Here is a 23,641-nt window from a genome sequence, read left to right as displayed (position 1 = left end):
TACGTAATATGGAAGAGAGAATGGAGCCCTACCCACAGTATTGGAGTGAGGATCAAATGGTACAAAAGGGCCTCTCTCTTTTACAGAACGTCAAATGCCATCTAAACGTCCATCAAAAGTACTAGCAAGGGCTTCCCTGGTGGCGCAGTGGTTGGGAGTCCGCCTGCCGATGCAGGGGACACGGGTTCGTGCCCCATCCAGGAAGATCCCACATGCCGCGGAGTGGCTGCGCCCGTGAGCCATGGCCGCTGAGCCTGCACGTCCGGAGCCTGTGCTCCACAACGGGAGAGGCCACAACAGTGAGAGGCCCGCGTACCGCAAAAAAAGAAAAAAAAAAAAAAAGTACTAGCGAGACAAAAGAAAACGTGACGTGTAGGTAATGTCAAAATAACCCCGCCACACACACACACACACACACACACACACACACACACACAGAGTTTGCAACTAAATCTGTGACGTGTAAACAAAACCCAGGTTTATTCTACAATGTTGTCATTTTGATGATATTTCACTAAGTGTATATTATAGTGGCACATCATGCCTGGATTCCTTATGTGTTTAAAAATAAACAAATGGAAGAAAAAAAAAATCACACTTCTGTGGGATGAGTCAAGATCCTTACAGCTGCAAACAGCATTATGTTTAAGGAAAGCATATGTTACAAACTGTAAACAACTGAGTTTCCATTCAAGTGTGCGAGTGAGGAAAAACAGGTGGCAGGGGATTTAAGAAACAGAAAGAGAAAATGAGAGACAAGATATAAATTCCTTTCTTCTTACATACAGCTCCCTCCAAAAACAAAAAAATGAGTCTGTTAACACAAGTAAAACAGATGCTCTCTTTCCAATGAAGGTGAAAACTCCTGAATCTTCTGTGTTAAGATTAATGCTGCCTTCACATAAAAGCCAAATGGGGGAGGAGCTTATTCAATTCACTTCTTCAAGAAATCTTGAAAGCCAATTAATGAATCTATTCCTGAAAATCATATATCTGTTCTCAGTTATGCTGGTTAAAATGATCGTTCCTGTGAAAATATACTCAGAACCAAAACTTTTAATACTATGAATCCACACTGCATTAATCACCCCTTACATCTTGTTCCAAAAGAGCTCTTTTATTCATGGTGATACCTGGTCATTTTTTCCACCTCTAATAATCCTGGATGAAATGTTTTCAAAAGAAAAGCACAGTTTTTTAAAAAAAGACATGCACTGATTACTGAATTTTAGAAACAAGTTAACAGAAAAATAAAAACAATACCTCTTGTAAATGTGAGTCTTTCTTTTTCGCTGATAAATTCAAATGTTTATCAATTAGGCTATAGTTCTTTTCTGTCTCTTTGTCAAACTTCTTTTTCTCTTCCTACAAATCAGAAAAACATAGACAACTGTGATTACAAAAGGGAAAAAAAAAGGCATACACATATTTAATCCATTGGGAAACTCAAAATATGAAAAATACCCCAAAATAAAAGAAAATACCACGAAGTGTGAAGGAGTTATCTGGAAACTCTATCTGCACCCAGGCCATACTGCTTACTACTCATCAAGACAGCGTTAGGATTGAAGAGTCACTTATTTTTTTCTTTTTTTCCTTTAATGGGCTTTTTTCCAAGCCTGTTATTTTTCAACTCTTCATACGTATCAGTGTTTGGAATTAATGCCATTCACTTGTCCTTCCATTCAAAAAAATATATATTTTTAAGATGAACACATAATAAGAACATAAAGTTTAAAAAAGCAAACTTGCTACAGTACAGATTTTGGCCCAGAAATGGAATTCACTTAAAACTGAGTAAGTTTTGATCTACATTAAAAAAAAATCATCATCATCATCACCACTGGGGCAGTAGGAAATATCTTAAAAGATCTTCCCCAATTGTCCAGTATGAATATCACAATAAAATCCTCTGACCAGGAATGTCATCTACTCACCCAAACCTTAGGAATGATTTCTTTAGCACTGTCTAGAATACTAGCAATAGGTCGACAAGGCCTAAAATAATACTGACATACTTGTACCAAGATCCTTTGGTTAACATTACAAACATTTCTCAGGCACTGCCTGGAAACAGCATTTGCTTTCCTTTTGCTAGAGTAGCTCTTTTTAATTTTTTTTAATATTTTTTTCGAATTTTTATTGGAGTATACTTGATTTGCGATGCTGTGTTATTTTCAGGTGTACAGCAAAGTGAATCAGTTATACATATATCCACTTTTTTTAGATTCTTTTCCCATATAGGTCATTATAGAGTACTGAATAGAGTTCCCTGTGCATTTTTATTTTTTTAAATACATCTTTATTGGAGTACAATTGCTTCACAATGCTGTGTTAGTTTCTGTTGTACAACAAAGTAAATCAGCCATATGCATACATAGATCCCCACATCCCCTCCCTCCTGAGCCTCCCTCCCACCCTCCCTATTTCACAAGGAACCAAATTTTTTTAAGGCAGCAGCAAAGACAGCGTATCTCCCCAACACTGCTTGCCAAAGGTAAGTAGATTTCTCATAAACATTTCGGAGCACCAATGAGCACACGCGATGTCCTCATGCTGTCAAAATGTTTCCATTAACTTCAAACTCTCACCAACTCTCCAAGGCTTCCTGAAAAGGAACATTCCCTTCCCTATTTTCCAACCTCTGTTTTCTAGGTCAAAAATAATGGATTCTCACAGCCTTTTCTGGAATGATCTTTTCCCTATTAAGCAAAAGGAGTAAATAAAGCACAAAAATTCTGTTTCTTCACATTTATTATCATTTTCTCACTCCACGGGACTACAAACTATTGTGAGAAGCCAGGAAGGGAGCTCTGCCAGCCCACCTTAAGACCCTAAATTAATCCCCACACTGATGGAAGAGACAGACTCGGGAACTGTTACTTCTTCCCATTTCTACTCCAAGTTTAATTACCAACTAGCTGCACATCTTTTGGGGCGGGGGAGGGGAATACCTAACAATACAGAACCTTAGTTTTCCTACTGAAAAGATCAGGGATTTGGTTTTGTACTAGTTCATTCTTAGACCCAATCCTAAAATTCTGTGACCCTACAGTTCGCCTATGTATGAGAATAGTCAAACTTCTGTTGAAACAGAAGCACATTTTTTCTTTATGTCCTAGGTCTAATTTACAACTATTTTTTTAAAAGCTTAAGGCATTAATACTACATGGTTACTCTCTTTTCTGCTTTTCATTATGACGCACTTCCTGAACAATTTTAATGACTAACAGAAAATAAGCTAAAAAGAACATATGGCCACTACTTCAAAATCTCCACTATTTTTAAAAGTTCATATTGCAGAGCATGCACTGGATTAGGTGTCAGAGACGCAGGTTCTAGCAGCCACGCATTGTTCTGTGACACTGCCCCAGGGTCACAGCATTCTCTGAGCATCAGTTTCTCCGGTTTAAATGAGATAGAAATGGAGGTGACACAGCTGCACTTACCGCAAGTACGCTGCAAAGCGAGATCACGTGGTTAAACGTGCTCACCATCTGCAGATTAGTACTTACCAGAGAACACTGAAAACATTTTTACTCCTTTGATTTCATGTGAATCACAGAATGGGACAAAGGATGCAGTGATGCTAAAGTCAGCAGTCAAAACACCCCAGCACACGCAGCAATAGTGGGGCATGTAAATTAGCATGTGGGTTAGGTTGGGAATGAAAGAAAATGGTTCTATCAAGGCTCTGTGAAGAAAGAATTTAGCCAAGAAACAACATCACGCCCACCAATTAGAGTGGAAATATAATTGTTCGTACTTGGTATGGTATTATACAAACGCTACTGTGTTTTGTTTTTGAATCTTAAGACTCAGATAATTGTTTCTCCTTGCATTTCTTCTCAAGGTCACTATAGAATATTCTGTTTCTTTGTATTCATATGACTTTTGGCACTTAAATAATACGAATTTTAAAAGGAATTGTGTTCAAGCAGCATTCAATAAAGAATGGAGCCCTTTTTCTTCAACACTGCAATGTAGGATACATATATATGTATGTGTGTGTATAGATATAGATATATATATATATCTATACACACATATATATAATAAATTGAGCCATATGAGACAAAAGGCTCTATCAAGGATCAAATTAATACAATGAAAGCTTTTTTATTAAACAGCATTACTCAAGTGAGTCTGAGTCAAGCTGGAAGTAAAACTCAGTAAGGAAAGGTGGAGGCAAGGGCAAATCAGGTAGCCCACATCTATTCTAGGGCGGCAGGCAGCCATAACAGAGCCCCTGCAGATTTCTGCCATGTGGAGATATAAGCCCAGTACACAGACCTTGTCTTCCGATTTTTCTGGAACAGCTGGAAAACCCAGTGATTTTTAAATGGTGGCAACAAAAAAAATTTTTTTTCAGTTTTAACATGAGTAAGCCAAACAAAATGTTTACAAGTTAAAGATGACTCATGGGAAGTCAGCTTGTAATGTTATAAAATCACACATGCAAAAACAACAACAAAAAAAACAGTGAAGAAGAGCTATTACTTAAAACAGCATAACTAGTCAAATAAGATGTACATGGTGTAAATGGTAGAGGGCCTTAATAAACCTAAGAAACAAAACATAAATAATCAGGTTTTTTGAATCTATTAGAAGTAAACATATATATATATATATATATATATATATATATATAAAGGTTTCATCACAAATCACTGGATAAAAAAATATTACTCAACCAATGGTGTGGGTATAACTGGTTAACTAGCTGGAAATAAAAAGAGAACCATGTCTCAAATCAAAATTAATTCCAGATGGACTGAAAGAGCCACAAGTAAAAAATGAAGCCAAAAAAGAGTATTTTCAATCAGATCTCAGAACAGAGAAGGAACTTCTGAGCAAAAGAGAAACGGAAGAAGCCATAAGAACTTCTAGATATCAAAAATACACAATAAATAAGGCAAAAGGCAAACAACAGGCAGGGAGAAGATACAATTAATACGGAAGAAAAGAAGTAAACGTTCCTAACACATAAAACACTCTTTATTGAGCAAGTTTTTGCTCAAATCACACATTACACTTCCAAGGAAAAATGAGTAAAGAACATATAAAGAATTCACAAAAGTTTGAACACACCTGTGAACTGTCCACATTTCTGCAGGGTACTAGAATTTTTTGCTTTGTTTTAGAAGAAGGGGAAATTTTTAAGTTACCAGGTAACTTTCTTTTTTAAATATTTTTGGTATTTTACAAATTTTCTAGGATGAGGAAATGAAAAGACTTATTTTCAAACTATGAACAGTAAATAATAAGGCCTGACTAGTCTAGACAGGAGCTTAAATACTTTCTTAGAGATTCCAACTCCTTCTCCCTCTTTATTTAAATAAAAAGGTGGGAGTAATGCTGCACATACAAGAAACAAGATTCACAGCACATACAACACACTCGGCAGGAGCACTTTTTCCTGTATATCCAGGCCAACCAGAGCTTTGCAATCCCTGTTCTGCTCCCCTGGTCCACCAACACCCTACAGCCCAGGGCATTGGAAATTCAGCCTTTACCCCCAAACCAGGCGGTGGAAATGCCACCTCTTCCATGAAGTACTCCTTGTCTCCTCCAGTGGGGGGACAGCCGCCTCCCTCAACTCCTGCACCAATGTCACCAGTCCTCCTTGACACTTCATTTGCCTACCCAACCCCCCACCCCCTTTTGCCTTTAAGCTCCTTCAGCCTCTCCACGGCAATGAGAATTCAGCCTCTACCTGCACACCCAGTAGGCGCCCAGGAGATATCGGTCAGAGGACATCGGAAGGGAGAAGCCTATAGAGCAGCGACACCGACCCTGACAAAGTGCCACTGCTGGTTCCGGTGCCGTTGCTCTCGAGTCACCTATCCATCACCTTAGCACCATCCGGCCAGGGGGGTCACAAGCCACAGTGCTTGAACCCGGCACGCCAAGAGTGGACAAAAACCTGCGCAGTTCTTTCTGGCAAGCTGATATGGAGCATGTCACAAAGGGGATCCTAAAAGAACTGCAACTGTGTATATGCCAGGCCCTGCACTAGACCCCAGAAATATGTTAGCAAATGCACTGAACCTCGCGAAAACCTTCAGAGACCGGTGTCCTAAGTCTCGTTTTAAAGATCAGGAAACAGGCTCAGAGGCCTTAAGTAACTTGCCCCAAATCACAGAGCCACTTAAGGGGCAGAAGTAGGATTCCAAACGAGGGAGAATCAGGTCTTCCTGAAAGACTTTCCTGGCGCGCCAAAGCCAAGATGATAGGACACCTACAGAGCACCGATGCTTACTCGTATTAGAGCACTTTTCACGGTGCATTTTTACTGCCTTTTTTTAAATTTTGACATCACCCACACAGACTTGCCAATTTCTTAAAGGCCGACCAGTGTTTTAATTCATAGTTGTATATCCCAAGGCCTCTCGCACTGTGCCATATGATAGGCCTGATAAGGTTGTTATTACTAAAAATGAAAGAAATGTGATTAAACCACATTTTTCCTGCTCTATCAAACATAATTTGAGAAATTATTCAAATAAATTTGCTTTTTAACCCACATTGTGCAGTCATTTACAGAATCTCAGGAAGTTGATTTTTATTAAACATTTAGTCGTTAGGCATAGTCTTGAAAAGAAATACAAAGGAAATATGGGGTGAGAGTCTGGTAATGGCTGAGCTACTAAGGTATAATTTATGAAATAAACATTTTTTCAAGCCTTCTGGTTAAACCTTTTACTCTATTGAATAAAACAGTAATTAGCTCTTTGCAAAACAGCATTTGAATAGGCTCTATAAATTATCAGTATCATTTCGTTGTATCCGTTTGATTATTTGCATGCTGCCCCTTTCAGAGAAAGCAATTTTAAATTCTCCCACAGTTAACTCTTAGCAAGTTCTAGTATTTCTTGGAGTTTGTACACAATGCACTTGGCTCCAATGTCGTCTGGTGCCTGTATTAGTTTCCTGTGGCTAAACTGACATTTAATGAGCAATGGTTATCGACAAAATGTTATGCAGATACTTAGGAATAAGTGACAAGCTTCTGGGGAAGGGAAAAGAGCTTACGTGGAAGTAAAGCTAAGAGAGGCTGTGAAGAAAACGCTGAACTGATGGGACACAGCACAGAACGACTGTGTCCCGCAGTGGGAAATGGGGCTCTTTAAACAGAGACAAGAACCGGGCAGGCACATGAGAAAATGTGGCAGAACCTACAGGACGGAGGTTGAAGCCCAAACCAAACAGACGTGACTGACAGGGAACATATCCAAATAGAAGTGAAACAGCAGAAAAGAAGACCTGGGGGCTCCTAAAAAATCCGGTTTACAAAAGCCACCTAGCAGTTTCGATTATGTTAAAAACACAAATTAAACATGTCACTGGGATGCTGGAAAATGAAGAAGTAAATGGAACTGAAAGAGCTTGCATACAAAAGCGAAAGACAGAACCGTCCCAGATGGGAAAAAGGAGACGGGAAAGAAAAGATAAACATTTTGACAAGGGTATCTAAAAAATTCTGCTGCGGTCAACTTTTAAAGACTTTTGTCTTTTTCTCCCCACATGAAAACTGCTTCATGGTATTTTAAAAAAGATCTTTAACCTAAGAGAATTTAAGTTATTTTTAAGTATCCTGCGTAAGTAAATAAACCACTGGAACAAGAGCGTCTGCTTTTCAAAATAGGATTGGCGTTTAGAAAGCACAAATGGAGAAAATCATCAAATATCCAGGTTATAAGCCCTTTCCTGGTTTTTCTAGAATAGAAGAACAGTAGAATTGGTTTATTTATTAAATACGTTATAGTAAGACAGAGTGAAGGCTGGTAGAAAATAAAGAAACAAGCATAGGTTTTTCTCTTAAAGATTTAACAATCTAATGAAAAAGACAGATGCTTATATATCACTATATAACCTAGAAAACTACCTTTCTCTACTGTTTAATATACAAAACTACCAGTAAAAAAAAGGCTTCTCCCAGGTAATATCAATAGGTGTGACAGCCAACACACACACTGTACTGAACAAGAGTGTAGGATACACCCTTCATAAACCTGAAGCCAGAAAAAAAAAAAAATGAAGAAAGAAAGAAATGGGGAACTTCCCTGGCAGTCCAGTGGTTAAGACTCTGTGCTTCCACTGCAGGGGGCGCGGTTCGATCCCCGGTCAGAGAACTGAGAGCCCGCATGCCATGAAGTGCGGCGGTGGGGAGGGGAGGGGAGAAAATGTTTTTAAATAAGAAGAAAGAAAGAAAGAAAGAACTGGGACTTCAGGATAGAATTTGGCCATTAAACAGCTCAAGAGACAAAGTATTAAAATAATTTAACCTTGTAATATGGCAATTTATTTTGCAAGCTGCTCTGCAGATTAGGCTATACAGTGAGTTAAGCCTTGAACAATGCAGAGGTTAGGGACGCCAACCTAGGAGCAGCTGAAAATCCGAGTAGAGCTTAGAGTCGGTCCTCAACATAGGCGGTTCCACATCCGTGGATTCAGCCAACCGTGGATCCTGTAGTACTGTAGTATTTACTAATGAAAAACACCCACATAGAAGTGGACCCACACAGTTCAGACCTGAGTTGTTCAAGGGTCAACCACACTTTGAACGGGCACAACATGAGAAGCTGGGCAAATCTTGGGAGGAGAAGGAGTCAGTAGAAGACTCAAGGCCAGACATTTCTAAAAACCCAGTAGGTAAATAAAAAGGAAATACATCTATCGATTAAGTCACATTCATTTTTCATGTACATAATATAACCCTTACCCTTCCCGACCATCGTCCAAGTAAAGTAAGAAAAAGAAGAAATGTTTACATTCAGTACCTGCCATGGAATGCTCAAAGAGAAAGAACCAAGATTACTGAAGCTTTAAGACAGCCTGTGAAGATCAGAGAAAACAGAGTCATGAGACTGCCAACTAGAGCAGTCAGATCCCCAGTCCGTCATCGTACAGGTAAGAAACTAAAGCCAATTACTTGCCCAAGGTCACAGATGTGAAGCCAGATCCCCCAATGTCCTGCTACAAAGCCAGCAGACACAAACCAGCTTCATGCAGCTCAGCAAACGATTCCAGGAAGAGGACTTGGGGGGGTACCCCCACTGACCTCCCCTCAAAACACAGCCCTTCGTTAAAAACTGTAAAATATCATGCCAAAAAGAAGTGTCTAATATGTTAACAGGTCACTTAAAGGAGAACTGAGTCTATAAACAGCAGCTAAAAAGCTGGCCCTCTCTGGATCCATTTGTATAGCTATCGCCATGGAGACCACAATGTTTATTCGTAGAAAGGGATTTTAATAGTTTATTTACAAAGATAAAGGAAAAAAAAAAAACCTCACATCACCAATGCATGGGGGAAAAGAAGACAAATATAAAACCTCTTTTCCCTACCTAAAACTGAAGTTATTCCCGTCTCCTTAGGCCAAGCCAAAAATGGTCAACAACACGGAAACGCTATTTTTTCTCCCTCAAGTACGTGCACAACATTCAAGAGAGGCTGGTGGAAATTACTTCTCTGAGTTAATTTCAAAGCTTCTTAGGTAGCAGATGTTAGAAGTTGCTAAATACATCCTAGGCTCCCAGTGGCAAAGTCCCTGCACTATTCCCAGAAATCCTGGCTACATCCCAGAGCTCTGAGTACAGAGTCTGTGGTTCACTCACCTCTGAATCCCCAGCACCCATAACAATGCTGGCACATAACAGACGCTCAATAAATTTGTGTTAAATTGAAGGAAATACTACATCCCAATACAGTAAGCCCCCTACATACGAATGAGCTGCATTCCAAGAGTGCATTCGTAAGTCCAATTTGTTTGTACGTCCAACAAAGTTAGCCTAGGTACCCAACTAACACAATTGGCTATATAATACTGTACTGTAATAGGTTTGTAACACTTTTCACACAAATAATACACAAAAAACAAACACAAAAAATAAAGAAAACATTTTTAACCTTACAGTACAGTAATCTTACAGACACATCAACTAACAACATGACTGGACATACGAACACACGTTCACATCTTTGAAAGTTTGCAACTTGAAGGTTCGTATGTAGAGGACTTACTGTAACCGAATATTCTCTTTCTAGTTTCAGTGGCATGCTGGTGTAGCAGCATTTCTAATCTTAAACCCTAGTATGATGCTACAGTCTGCCAACAACCTGAGGCGGGCATGGAAATCACTGCCCTTCCTACAGAGATAAGATGTTTCTATACAGAGTAAACGTGTTGTCTGCTTAAAGATATTTTTAAAACTCTACATGGAAAGGTGCAGCCAAAGATGATTACGAGAGGTTTTACCATCCAGTCCAGGCGTTTCTGTTTTGTTTTCAATTTCATATTCCCCCAGAAGGGACAAAGCACGTTTGAAACATAAAACAACAGACGGTGGACTCCAACATCTCCTTCAACGCTGCTAACTGTGAACCGAGCGTACGCTCAAGCAGCAGAGGTGTCTACAGTTGCTGTTTACAAGTGTGCTCAAATTAGACACAAACCTTGACGGCTCCAAGTTGCTCTTTTCTGAATTTTTCCAAGGGTTTAATCAGGGTTTCGGTGACACTTAATGCCTAGAGAACAAGAGTGATAACAGAAGAGCAGAGTATTAGCTTTCCAAAGAGGAAAAAGTTAGTCTTTCATTTCCCTCTTCCACCCCACCCAGAAACAAAATGAACAACACACTGAACTGCTTTATCTCACCCTGCCAATGTGACCATTAAATCACTTCTAAACTTATTAACACACCAAATATCCATAAATATTTTCGGGGAAGAGGAGGTGTGGCAAAGTGCCAGGGAAATGTGCAACCTAGCCCCAATACAGCCCTTTTCTTCAGGGAAACAGCAAGAGGGTTGGCTTCAAACAACAAAGGGGTCTATCACATTCATTAACAGAACACTTCTGTTGGAAGGTTTTTTTTTTTTCCTCCCACTGCTCAGAAATTTAAAAGTCGATGACATTCCATTATTAGTGATCAGACTACATAATGTAGAGGGCTAGGTTTGTGGCTACAAGTTTAAATGTAGCAGGACAGCCCTTCATCACTGAAAATTCCTCGTGAGGATTTAGGCTATGCTAGCAAAGCAGAGTCACTGGAGCTCAGGACAGTCAGTCATCCAAATATTCAGAGAGCTGGCAAGGTCACCAGGACAGGAACCACACACAGACTCCACCCACAACCTCACTCCTTTTTATATTGGCTCGTTTGGGGCTTCTCATTTTAAGACAGAATCTACATATCACTTATATGTGGAATCTAAAAAAAGACAACAGGGACTTCCCTGGTGGTCCAGTGGCTAAGACTCCATGCTCCCAAATAAGGGGGACCTGAGTTCAATCCTTGGCTGGGGAACTAGAGTCCACATGCCACAACTAAGACCCAGATCAGCCAAAATGAATAACTAAATAAATAAATATTCAAAAATAAAATAAGGTATAAGGAAATAAAGTACAATATGAGGAATACAGCCAATATTTTTAATAACAATAAATGGAGTATAACCTTTAAAAGCTGTGAATCTATTACAAGAGACAAAGAAGGACATTACATAAAGATGAAGGGATCAATCCAAGAAGAAGATATAACAATGGTAAATATTTATGCACCCAACATAGGAGCACCTCAACGCATAGGGCAAATGCTAACAGCCATAAAACAGAAAATCAACAGTAACACAATCAGAGTAGGGGACTTTAACACCCCACTTTCACCAATGGACAGATCATCCAAAATGAAAATAAATAAGGAAACACAAGCTTGAAATGACACATTAAACAAGATGGACTTAATTGATATTTATAGGACATTCCATCCAAAAACAACAGAATACACTTTCTTCTCAAGTGCTCATGGGACATTCTCCAGGATAGACCATATCTTGGGTCACAAATCAAGCCTTGGTAAATTTAAGAAAATTGAAATCGTATCAAGTATCTTTTCTGACCACAACACTATGAGACTAGATATCAACTACAGGAAAAAAAATCTGCAAAAACTACAAACACATGGAGGCTAAACAACACACTACTAAATAACCAAGAGATTACTAAAGAAATCAAAGAGGAAATCAAAAAATACCTAGAAACAAATGACAATGAAAACATGACAACCCAAAACTTATGGGATGTAGCAAAAGCAGTTCTAAGAGGGAAGTTTATAGCAATACAATCCTACCTCAAGAAACGAGAAAATCTCAAATAAACAACCTAACTTTATACCTAAAGCAATTAGAGAAAGAAGAACAAAAAAAAAACACCAAAGGTAGCAGAACGAAAGAAATCATAAAGATCAGATCAGAAATAAATGAAAAACAAATGAAGGAGACAATAGCAAAGATCAATAAAACTAAAAGCTGAGAAGATAAACAAAACTGATAATCCATTAGCCAGACTCATCATGAAAAAAAGGGAGAAGACTTAAATCAATAGAATTAGAAATGAAAAAGGAGAAATAACAACTGACACTTCAGAAATACAAAGGATCATGAGAGATTACTACAAGCAGCTATCTACCAATAAAATGGACAATCTGGAAGAAATGGACAAATTCTTAAAAAGCACAACCTTCCGACACTGAACCAGGAAGAAATAGAAAATATAAACAGACCAATCACAAGCACTGAAAATGAGGCTGTGAATACAAATCTTCCAAAAAACAAAAGCCCAGAACCAGATGGCTTCACAGGCGAATTCTTTCAAACATTTAGAGAAGAGCTACCACCTATGCTTCTCAAACTCTTCCAAAATATAGCAGGGGGAGGAACACTCCCAAACTCATTCTACAAGGCGACCATCACGCTGATACCAAATCCAAACAAAGATGTCACAAAGAAAGAACACTATAGGCCAATATCACTGATAAACATAGATGCAAAAATCCTCAACAAAATACTAGCAAACAGAATACAGCAGCACATTAAAAGGATCATACACCATGATCAAGTGGGGTTTATCCCAGGAATGCAAGGATTCTTCAATATACCCAAATCAATCAATGTGATACACCATATTAAAAACTGAAGGATAAAAACCATATGATCATCTCAATAGATGAAGAAAAAGCTTTCGACAAAATTCAACACGCATTTATGATAAAAACTCTCTGGAAAGTGGGCATAGAGGGAACTTACCTCAACATAATAAAGGCCATATATGACAAACCCACAGCCAACATCGTCCTCAGTGGTGAAAAACTGAAATCATTTCCTCTAAGATCAGGAACAAGACAAGGTTGCCCATTCTCGCCACTTAGTATTCAACATAATTTTGGAAGTTTTAGCCACAGCAATCAGAGAAGAAAAAGAAATAAAAGGAATCCAAATTGGAAAAGAAGAAGTAAAGCTGTCACTGTTTGCAGATGACATGATGCTATACACAGAGAATCCTAAAGATGCTACCAGAAAACTACTAGAGCTAATCAATGAATTTGGTAGGGTAGCAGGATACAAAATTAATGCACAGAAATCTCTTGCATTCCTATACACTAATGATGAAACATCTGAAATAGAAATTAAGGAAACACTCCCATGTACCATTGCAACAAAAAGAATAAAATACCTAGGAATGAACGTACCTACGGAGAAAAAAGACCTGTATGCAGAAAACTATAAGACACTGATGAAAGAAAATAAAGATGATACAAACAGTTGACGAGATACACTATGTTCTTGGATTGGAAGAATCAACATTGTGAAAATGACTCTACTACCCAAAGCAATCTACAGATTCAATGCAATCCCTCTCAAACAACCAATGGCATTTTTCACAGAACTAGAACAAAAATGTTCACAATTTGTATGGAACACAAAAGACCCCGAATAGCCAAAGCAATCTTGAGAAAGAAAAACGGAGCTGGAGGAATCAGGCTCTGAGACTTCAGACAATATTACAAAGCTACAGTAACCAAGGCAGTACGGTGCTGGCAGAAAAACAGAAATATAGATCAATGGAACAGGAGAGAAAGCCAGAGATAAACCCACACACATATGGTCACCTTATTTTTGATAAAGGAGGCAAGAATATACAATGGAGAAAAGACAGCCTCTTCAATAAGTGGTGCTGGGAAAACTGGACAGGTAAAAGAATGAAATTAGAACACTCCCTAATACCATACACAAAAATAAACTCAAAATGGGGCTTCCATGGTGGCACAGTGGTTGGGAGTCCACCTGCCAATGCGGGGGACACAGGTTCATGCCCCGGTCCGGGAGGATCCCGCGTGCCGCAGAGCGGCTGGGCCTGTGAGCCATGGCCGCTAAGCCTGCGCGTCCAGAGCCTGTGCTCCACAACGGGAGAGGCCACAACAGTGAGAGGCCCGTGTACTGCAAAAAAAATAAATAAATAATAAATAAATAAATAAGTAAACTCAAAATGGATTAAAGACCTAAATGTAAGGCCAGACACTATAAAACTCTTAGAGGAAAACATAGGCACAACACTCTATGACATAAATCACAGCAAGATCCTTTTTGACCCACCTCTTAGAGAAATGGAAATAAAAACAAAAATAAACAAATGGGACCTAATGAAATTTAAAAGCTTTTGCACAGCAAAGGAAACCATAAAAAGACGAAGAGACAACCCTCAGAATGGGAGAACATATTTTCAAATGAAGCAACTGACAAAGGATTAATCTCCAAAATTTACAAGCAGCTCATGCAGCTCAATATTAAAAAAACAAACAACACAATCCAAAAATGGGCAGAAGACCTAAATACATATTTCTCCAAAGAAGATATACAGATTGCCAACAAACACATGAAAGGATGCTCAACATCACTAATCATTAGAGAAATGCAAATCAAAACCACAATGAGGTATCTACTCATACCAATCAGAATGGCCATCATCAAAAATCTATAAATAATAAATGCTGGAGAGGGTGTGGAGAAAACGGAACACTCTTACACAGTTGGTGGGAATGTGAATTGATACAGCCACTATGGAGAACAGTACAGACGTTCCTTAAAAAACTAAAAATAGAACTACCATATGACCCAGCAATCCCACTACTGGGCATATACCCTGAGAAAACCATAATTCGAAAAGAGTCATGTACCGCAATGTTCATTGCAGCTCTATTTACAATAGCCAGGACGTGGAAGCAACCTAAGTGTCCATCAACAGATGAACAGATAAAGAAAATGTGGTATATATACACAATGGAATATTACTCAGCCATCAAAAGAAACGAAATTGAGTTATTTGTAGTGAGGTGGATGGACCTAGAGTCTGTCATACAGAGTGAAGTAAGTCAGAAAGAGAAAAACAAATACTGTATGCTAACACACATATATGGAATTTTAAAAAAAAAAAGGCTCTGAAGAACCTAGGGGCAGGACAGGAATAGAGACACAGACATAGAGAATGGAGTTGAGGACACGGGTAGGGGGAAGCATAAGCTGGGACGTAGTGAGAGAGAGGCATGGACGTATATACGCTACCAAATATAAAATAGATAGCTAGTGGGAAGCAGCTATATAGCACAGGGAGATCAGCTCGGTGCTTTGTGACCACCTAGAGGAGTGGGAGAGGGAGGGTGAGAGGGAGACACAACAGGGAGGAGATATGGGGATATATGCTTATGTATAGCTGCTGCACTTTGTTATAAACAGAATCTAACACACCATTGGTAAAGCAATTATACTCCAATAAAGATGTTAAAAAAATTGTGAATCACTATACTGCACACCTGTAACTTACATAATACTGTACATCAACTATACTTCGATTTAAAATTTTTTAATAAAAATAAAATAAAAAAAAGAATCTACAACAAACAATGCTGAAAATGCACATAGAAGGGAATATTTACCGAAGGAGAATGCATTTAACCACAATGTGCTAGTGAGTAGTAGCGTTCTCACCACCTCCAGAAGGATTCAGAATAGAAAAGCAACCCTCAAAACACTTGACAACAATGTGCCATCCCTCTTGTTACAAAAAAAGCCCCCCAAAAATCCAAGCTTAAAATTACAGAAAAAAATAAGTGACTCACAACAGGAAAGGATTCTTCATTTAACCCTAGGCTCCTTTGCAGCATTTCATTATGGACGGGTTTCTCCCAAAGAGACCATTCATCCAGTGAGATGCAGAATCCTCAGAAAAAAATGATCCTGTCCACACTCGAGATGCCCAGAGCTTGCTTAAACTCTCTTCCCCAGGCCGGCCACCGGACTTCACTCACTCCAGCCCTGACAATTTGTTACTTAGGTATCAAAGAGTTGAGGCAACAGACAGAATTAAGAGCAATCACTAGTCAATGGAAAGGGATCATCTTCAAAATACGATCATTTTATCCTCTTCATATTGTAGGCCACATGACCTGCAACAAGGGCAAACCAAAGAGCAGAGCAGGGACACAGCAGCACATGCCAGGAATCCTGACGACTCAAAACAATATGGAATGCCCCAAGGTCCACCTGGGAAAGCAGATGAGAGGCTCTGCCATACATTTTCAAGGTGATCCAACTGACACACAACATCTCAAAATAATTTAAAGCTCACTTCCCTTAGCACCAGTATCATCTCCTAGGCATCCACATCTGGACCTAGCCTACTAGTGGTCCTGAATAAACCCACATTTGATCGTCCGTGGAGGCTGGATGAAGCAAGACAGGGGTTTAACTGTGTGAGCTGCAGAGAAATTAAAGAATGAATGAGATCTCAGCAATATCCACGGAAAGGAGAGAGAAAGGGCCAGACTGGAGTTGGTTTATAAATAAAGGGTGAGGACATTTGTGGGAACAACCCTTCTTCAAAAGGACGGCCACGAAGGACAGAATCAAAAGAAGACAATGGTTGAAACAGAACACGAGGTAAAGTGAAGGCAGATTGTTTTTTAAGAAGATCAGTACTTAAACCCACACAACATTACAACACTGTAAAGCAATTATACTCCAATAAAGATGTTAAAAAAAAAAAAAAAAGATGACAGCACATCTCCATGCCCATGCGAAGACTCCAGAAAAGATGGTTCAAAGTCTCTAACGTGGGAGGAAACGGAATGCTGACCCGTCACAGGAGTAGAGATCCCACCTGCCCTTGTAATAGGAAGCAAGGAGAAAGCAACGGCCCATTCAAATGGGTTTGTAGGTTTCATGAACAGAAGCTGAAGAAGTTGCTACCAGATAGTTATTTTTTCCGAGAAGTACAAGGCAAGGTCAGTTCTCAAGATATGAGGCGTGGTGAGAAGTCTGAATAAAGCGGGGCATGAAAGAAGGAATCATTACAAACAGGGAGGAGAGCACTTCCTGGGCTGAAGGCCCTTTGAGAGAGGTGAACAGGAGTTTCGGAGGACATCCATCGGGCTTTGTGAGACTAGCAAGGCAGGGAGAAGGTGAGCAGTTCGATTCACCTGCGCTAAGAGTACGCCCGAGAGATGTAAGCCCATCAGCGTAACATGATGTGGTGTGCACAGTGTGGGTGAGAACAGGAAGCTGCCTGGGTGAGGGAAGACTTCCTGAGGGGATAATGCAGACCTGGGCCTGAAACACGGTACAGGAGTTCTCCAGGCAAAGGATAAGAGTAAAACAAAGGCCCTCCATGAGAGAGGGGAAAACAGCATTTCCAGTGCACGAAGTACCAGCAATTCAGCATCACTAAAGCCCCTGAAGAAGTCAGGAAGCAGCGGAGGAGGTGGACGAGATCCGATGGGCTCCAGTGGCCGTCACAACAGGACCCGGAGATGCTCAGTCGGGGCTAGATGTGGGCATCAACAACATGGGAACACGAAGACCTTTTAAAATTCAAACCCTGAAACTCCATACCCTGGAGTAAACACTGTCATTCACAAAAGGACCAGGACACAAAGATTCCACATTAGCAATTTTATATTTGTCCTTCACTTGGAGAATTTGATGCAATATTTGTCTGACCTTCAAGGGCTAGCACTAGCGTAGACAAAATATATAAGGAGTTTCCACCTTACCATTGGCAGGTCAATAAGCCTGTTTCCAAATCAAAGAAAACAGTAGTAGTGACAGGCACCACTCTAATGCAATTCTTTAATTAAAAAAATGTTTTAATTTTTTTTAATTTTTTATTTAAAATTATCATTTTCCTTCCTAAAGAAAGTCTGATTATGTCATTTCTGAATTGAACCCTAGGCATTCTGTTCAAGGACAAAATCATGAAGTAGCTGGTAAATGCTTCAGAGTAAGGCAATGTAGACTGAACAAAGATGGCTTTCTTCTTTTTCTCAAAATAGAGATTCCATGAAATCTCTCAGTTCCTTTTATAAGTTCACAGAAGTGCTATATAATATTACTAGAAGTGCTAGTAATAAGTGTATGGAAGCTAGTAATAAGTGCGTGGAAGTTTTCTAATGCCAAAACGTGACTCTTCTTTCCCAGAGGTACATGCATACCAACTTTAGGGACGGCACCTAAGACTCTAAGACAATTTCTGGTGGGGAAAGTTTCCAAATCTGAAAGAGACAGCCGCTGTAATAGTATGGAGAAGCGCTTTCAAATACTAACACATTAAAAATCAATCAAATAATTTAGAGAGAAAGCAAATTTAGAATGTGATTTTTTATAACCACACATATAAGACTATATAACTATATTTTTTCCCATAAAAGCCGTGCTAATGCGCCTTGGAAAGAGTTTTGGATAGTCTTGTATCTACATCAACATAAAACATTGTTAAAGAATCAGTTGGTCTCACCTTAGAACAGGGGTCAGCCAACTTTTTCTACAGAAGGCCAGGTAGTAAATAATGTAGGCTTTGAGTCATACAGCCTCGGTTTCCAAGTACTCAACTCTGCGATTTCAGCACAAAAGCAGTCATACATAAGTGTATCAATGAGTATAGCTGTGGTCCATCAAAATTTCATTTATAAAATAGGTGAGGTGGGTTTGGCCCATGGGCCATGGTTGACTCAACCCTGCCTGAGAGAATTCTCTTGAGAATCACAGCATAAGATATTCTTCTTACTCTTATATGTTTGTATATTTTTTAAATGTACGTTTGCAAGGCACCAACAGTTGGGAGGGAAGGTTGAAGGCTGCATGAGAGAATCACAGCTCGAGTAGCTCTCGACCTAAAAAGGATGCAAAAGTGGCACCACAGAATTTGCCTGAGATAAGCAATGAGCCAGGTTTCAGTCTTGAAAGGCAAATGCTCAAGTGTAAAAGGTATCTTAACAGCAGCTCATGTGAATTTAACAGTGGACTTTAACAGGGGCCGTAGCCCCTAAAAATTTGAGTTAACTGAAAGTTCAGCATGAACTAAAGTAGTTAAATTGTCCTAGAAGATAATGAACACATATATAGGTTACATATATTGTTCAAATCCAAACAAGGTAATCATACAACTGTGTCCTGTAAAATCAGAACCTATCTCGACACTATGGTCACCATATTTTAAGAGAGACAGTCTCTAACTGAGGCAAAGCAGGAATGTGAGATGAGAAGGCTAAAAACGTGTAGAAGGAACAGGTTTAAAAAAAAAAAAATCAGAGGTGTTTAATGAGACTTGGGAGGAAGAGAACATTTAGAGGGAAAATGATGAAAGCTGTCTTCAAATATTTAAAAGGGTACCACATGAGAGAAGGAAAAATCATTTTGATTTGCTTGAAGAGGACAAAACCAGGTCTAACGAGGAGAAGCTACAGAGCAGGTTTGGGTTCGCCATCAAGAGGAATTCAGTACAAATTACAATGGACCCAGCAAGGTAATGTGACACCTCCCCACCCACCGCTCCTTCTGTATCAACAAGTAGAAGCAAGTGAGGGGTGTCCAGAGACAGAGTCACAGATTCCTGCACTGAGAGGAAGTTGGACGAGGAAACCCCTGAGGTCCCACCCATCTCTCTGATTCTGGGATTCCACATGAGCTGGGAGAGGCAGAAACGCAAACTACATTTCCATGTTGCCTTATGATGGCAAACCACAGAATCCATCCAAACTTCACAATCCAAAGTAAAAGAACAAGCTTATTATATAACAGTCTGAAGGATTACATTTTTTCCCACTGGTAGAGTCTGAAACCCCTTTTTGTAAGACATTTGGATATGAGAGCTTAAATGTCTAAAAAAGGAAAGAAAAGATAGGGTAATATCTTTACCTACCCCTACAGTTTAAGCCAACGCTGAGAATCTCTTGACAATACTAGCTGACCGGAAGAGAATCAGACTCTACCGGGGGTGGGGGGAGAAGCCACTGCCGGTACTTTAAATTTCCCTCACGTTGGAGATCAAAGGCTAAGTTCTGATGTGCTGATACATTCTAATGCTAATGGAGCTTAGGACCAGAAACCCATATTCAGTAAAAAGGCAACAAAGGCAGAACTGCATCCTAGGATATCTTTAGTAATTTTTTTCAAGTCTCAGTCCAGGTCAAACAATGAATAAACCAGCAGAAGCACGACATCCTGCCTTCCTAATCTTCCTAATCACTCAGCACTAACGAGGACAGACTGAGTCTAACGAAACAGAACGAATTATGTCCATTCCCCCATGGACCTCGTTATTTTAAGCCTGGATTCCATGTGTTCTTGACCCCAAAGGAATGCATAATCTGAGAGCAAAGGAGAATTTCCACAATTTTCTCCCATGACCGTCCAGAGACTTCCCATTTCATTAGACTGAAGCGAAAACTCGACTTTCCAATTCCAACGTCAAGAACAGCAGCAAAGAAACCGTTCAGCAAAGACATATTTCTTATTTTTCCTTGAAACAGAACCTTGAGAAAGGATGTCAAGGAACCCTCATACATATCTGAACATAAGGAATATTTTTCCCAAACTTGTCCCTTAGGAAAAAAGGGACTTAGCCCTATATAAGAATTCTTATACTCTCCTGAAGGAGTGCACTCCCCATCATTTTGATGAACAAAGAATTGCTTGAGGAATCTTAGCCTAAAATGGCCCCAATCACATCTAGTTTCAGCTGCTTAGAGCTCACAAACAGGTCTGGGTTACAAACGCAAGGGGAAGCTAAGAAATTTAAGAGATTTATTTATCATTCAGGAGATGACCTCAAATAAGTCAGTAATATTACTGACCACTTTTAAGTGGTCAGTAATATCATAAAAACCGCTCTAAAAAAACAAGCTAAGTAGTTGCATTAAGAAGGTCATGAATGTACATATATGTATAACTGAATCACGTTGCTGTACAGCAGAAATTAATACAACGTTGTAAATCAACTAGACTTCAACAAAGTAAATTTTTTAAAAATAAAGTCATAAAAATACATCTCAGGGATAATTTTTTTTAAGTGAGACTGTTCAAATGTGCTCTAAGGGGGTACCTGTGACTTGAGATAAAATTTCCAATGAAAGCATCAGAAAGATATTTTAAAAGGGGCTGTATCTCAAATAACTCAGACGGATGTGGCCACGAGGAAAGCTGTGCTGAAAAATTCCGAATGTGTCCGTGATAAACACACTGATGTCAAAGTCGTCAAGAGTTGGAATAACTTTTTCATGAAATAAATGGGGAAAATATTCCTAAAGTATACATTGATAATTTAATTTTTAAATACAGACACACATTTAATCAACTAAATAATGAAAATACACATCTGATTATCTAGCAGACACATAAATGCATACCTAAAAGTGTGTAAGTTCAAGCTATCCAAAAATTTTTTGTTTAATCTTTTCATGGGAAAATGGTGTTGCCTTATTTATGCCTTTATCAGGCATAAACATTATAGGTAGTGTATACCTGCCCTTTTGGGCTACCTGGTACTTGAAACCCTTTCCTATGTTTGAGGAATTCTCCTCCCAAATAGGGCAAAACCCACCTTCTACTATAAAAGCTGAAAATCACAGACACTTGCTTTCCCTGCCATCTTTCATGAGGTCCTGGCACCTGGCCAGAGTTCCACTAATCAGATTTTCCCACTCAAGAATTTGATTTGGAAGCTAGTGCTTAAAAAACAGTGAACAGAGATTCTGGTGGGTGGTAGCAACAATTCCTTCCAGATGCAGCAGTTCTACCAACAACCACCAGGGGCAGTGGTGTTGCCTGGTGCACACTGTACTGTTCTACACACCTGGTGGCAACAGTGGTGACTGTCTTCTCCAAGCCCAGCTCTGTAGTGCAACTCTCAGCATCATTCCCGGTTTCCCAAAACTGATAAAGATACTGGAAGCTACCTAATATTCTTTAATAAACTCCCTTTCTGTTCAGACCATGCAACTGAGAATCCAGATTAATATTTTTTTAAATTTCAGAACCTTAAACAATCTTGTCAAACTGATTTCAGTACTTTCTCAATATTCCTAAACAAGATTTTTCTCCTGATTAAACCAATTCACTTTAATTAATGAGATTACTCCCCATCCACATGCATCCTTTGCTACCTTTTTCTCCATCTAACCAGTCTCACCCTGTGCTATACCTTCCCCCATTAATCTAGGCTCAAATCTTAAAGGGAAAATTTAAACGAAGAATAGAGTCCTCCCACTTTTTTTTTAAAAGGCTCTAATGTTGGCAAAAAATGAAAAAGTTTCACAATTGGTTTTTCTAAAAGAACCCTGCTGCAGAGACAAATAGGAGACCAACATTTTCTCACTTGGCCTTTGTCCGAACTAGTTCTGTTTTTAGACCATAGGAAAAATAATTCTCTTTTGTTGCCTGCATATTCTCAACTATAAAGAAGGATAATACCTGCTCTCTGTCTACTTAACACAATTAAGTAAAACAAAGAAGAGTATATCATGCTAGAAGCAATTTTAACTTCAAAATAAATAAATCCCTGGATGATATTTTATTTTTAAGTACAGCACAGGCTAAGCTGATCCCTCCTGGTAGAAAAAAAATTAATGTAAAAATGAAATTAAATTTTATAGTGCTAATAGCTCAAACTGACAAGAACTGGAGAGCGTCTTAATGAACCTGTACACAAAGCTCTAAAGAGCACACAGGTGCAGAGGGACTGCACATTAATTCTGCAGAGTTTACACCTGAAAATTAGGAGCCAATTAATATGAAATGGCTCCTTGGATGTCTGATTCTTTCAGACCAAGGCAACTGCACTGAAAAGCCTAGGAACCATAATTTGTAAAATACTGACATATATTCCAAATTCATGACTTCACTTACCACACTTATGCTGTCATTCAGACAGTCCAAGAATAAAAACTCCCGAGCTTTTATCAACTGTCAATCCTAAACTCTGAGTAGCTTGACACCTAACAAAACAAGAGGATTTGAGCTCACGGTCTGACAACTTCTGCTCCGAATTAATTCCCTCGAGGTTTGGCCATGACCTAGCTCTCAAAAAAGATGTTAGGTCATTGTATCACAAAATTTTAAGGTTCACTTAATGCCTGTCTTCTACAAATATCTCAGCGTTTGTGGCGGGGAGAGGGGAGCATCGGTTTTGAAGGACATTAATCGAAAAAAAGTACCAATTTTACTCATTATTTAAATCAAACAGACCCCACCAGTAAAGGTTTTTGGCGTTGTTTTCAATCATACTTAGGAAAAATCGAGAATCTTCAAACAAAAGCTATTGGGTTTAGTAGGAGTGAGTTAACCTAAAAAGGATGTGCAGATATTTAACCTCGAGCCTCATTCCCTCTGTGCCTGAGGGACATAAAGACCTGGCTTGTATTTTTTAGACAAAATAAACACTTGGGCAGAACATGATGAGAAGGAATAAAACCCCACTGGAGTAAAAGATAAGGCTGTCAGAAAGCTGTAAAAGCATCATGAGAGAACTGGA

General features: G+C 39.2%; 1 protein-coding gene across 5 annotated transcripts in view; it reads right to left on the bottom strand.

The window, feature by feature from the left end:
- ARHGAP10 (Rho GTPase activating protein 10) overlaps nucleotides 1-23,641 on the bottom strand; it is a 325,463-nt gene that overhangs the window by 208,600 nt on the left and 93,222 nt on the right. For 4 of the 5 annotated variants that reach the window (XR_007476997.1, XM_033402919.2, XM_004263621.4 and 1 more), the window contains exons 4-5: nucleotides 10,459-10,530; nucleotides 1,264-1,365 (exon numbers count right to left, since the gene is read on the bottom strand). Coding sequence is in view for 4 of the 5 variants with exons in the window: in XM_033402919.2 (XP_033258810.1) it covers nucleotides 1,264-1,365; nucleotides 10,459-10,530 (174 nt within the window). In the remaining variant the exon portion in view is untranslated. The remainder of the gene's footprint in view (nucleotides 1-1,263; nucleotides 1,366-10,458; nucleotides 10,531-23,641) is intronic. The other variant, XM_049709069.1, reaches the window with a different exon arrangement.

This window comes from Orcinus orca, chromosome 4, assembly GCF_937001465.1.
Source record: "Orcinus orca chromosome 4, mOrcOrc1.1, whole genome shotgun sequence".
NCBI classification, from domain to species: Eukaryota; Metazoa; Chordata; class Mammalia; order Artiodactyla; family Delphinidae; genus Orcinus; species Orcinus orca.
The sequence above is the reverse complement of the archived record's forward strand: the minus strand, read 5'-3'. Positions and strand labels throughout refer to the sequence as shown.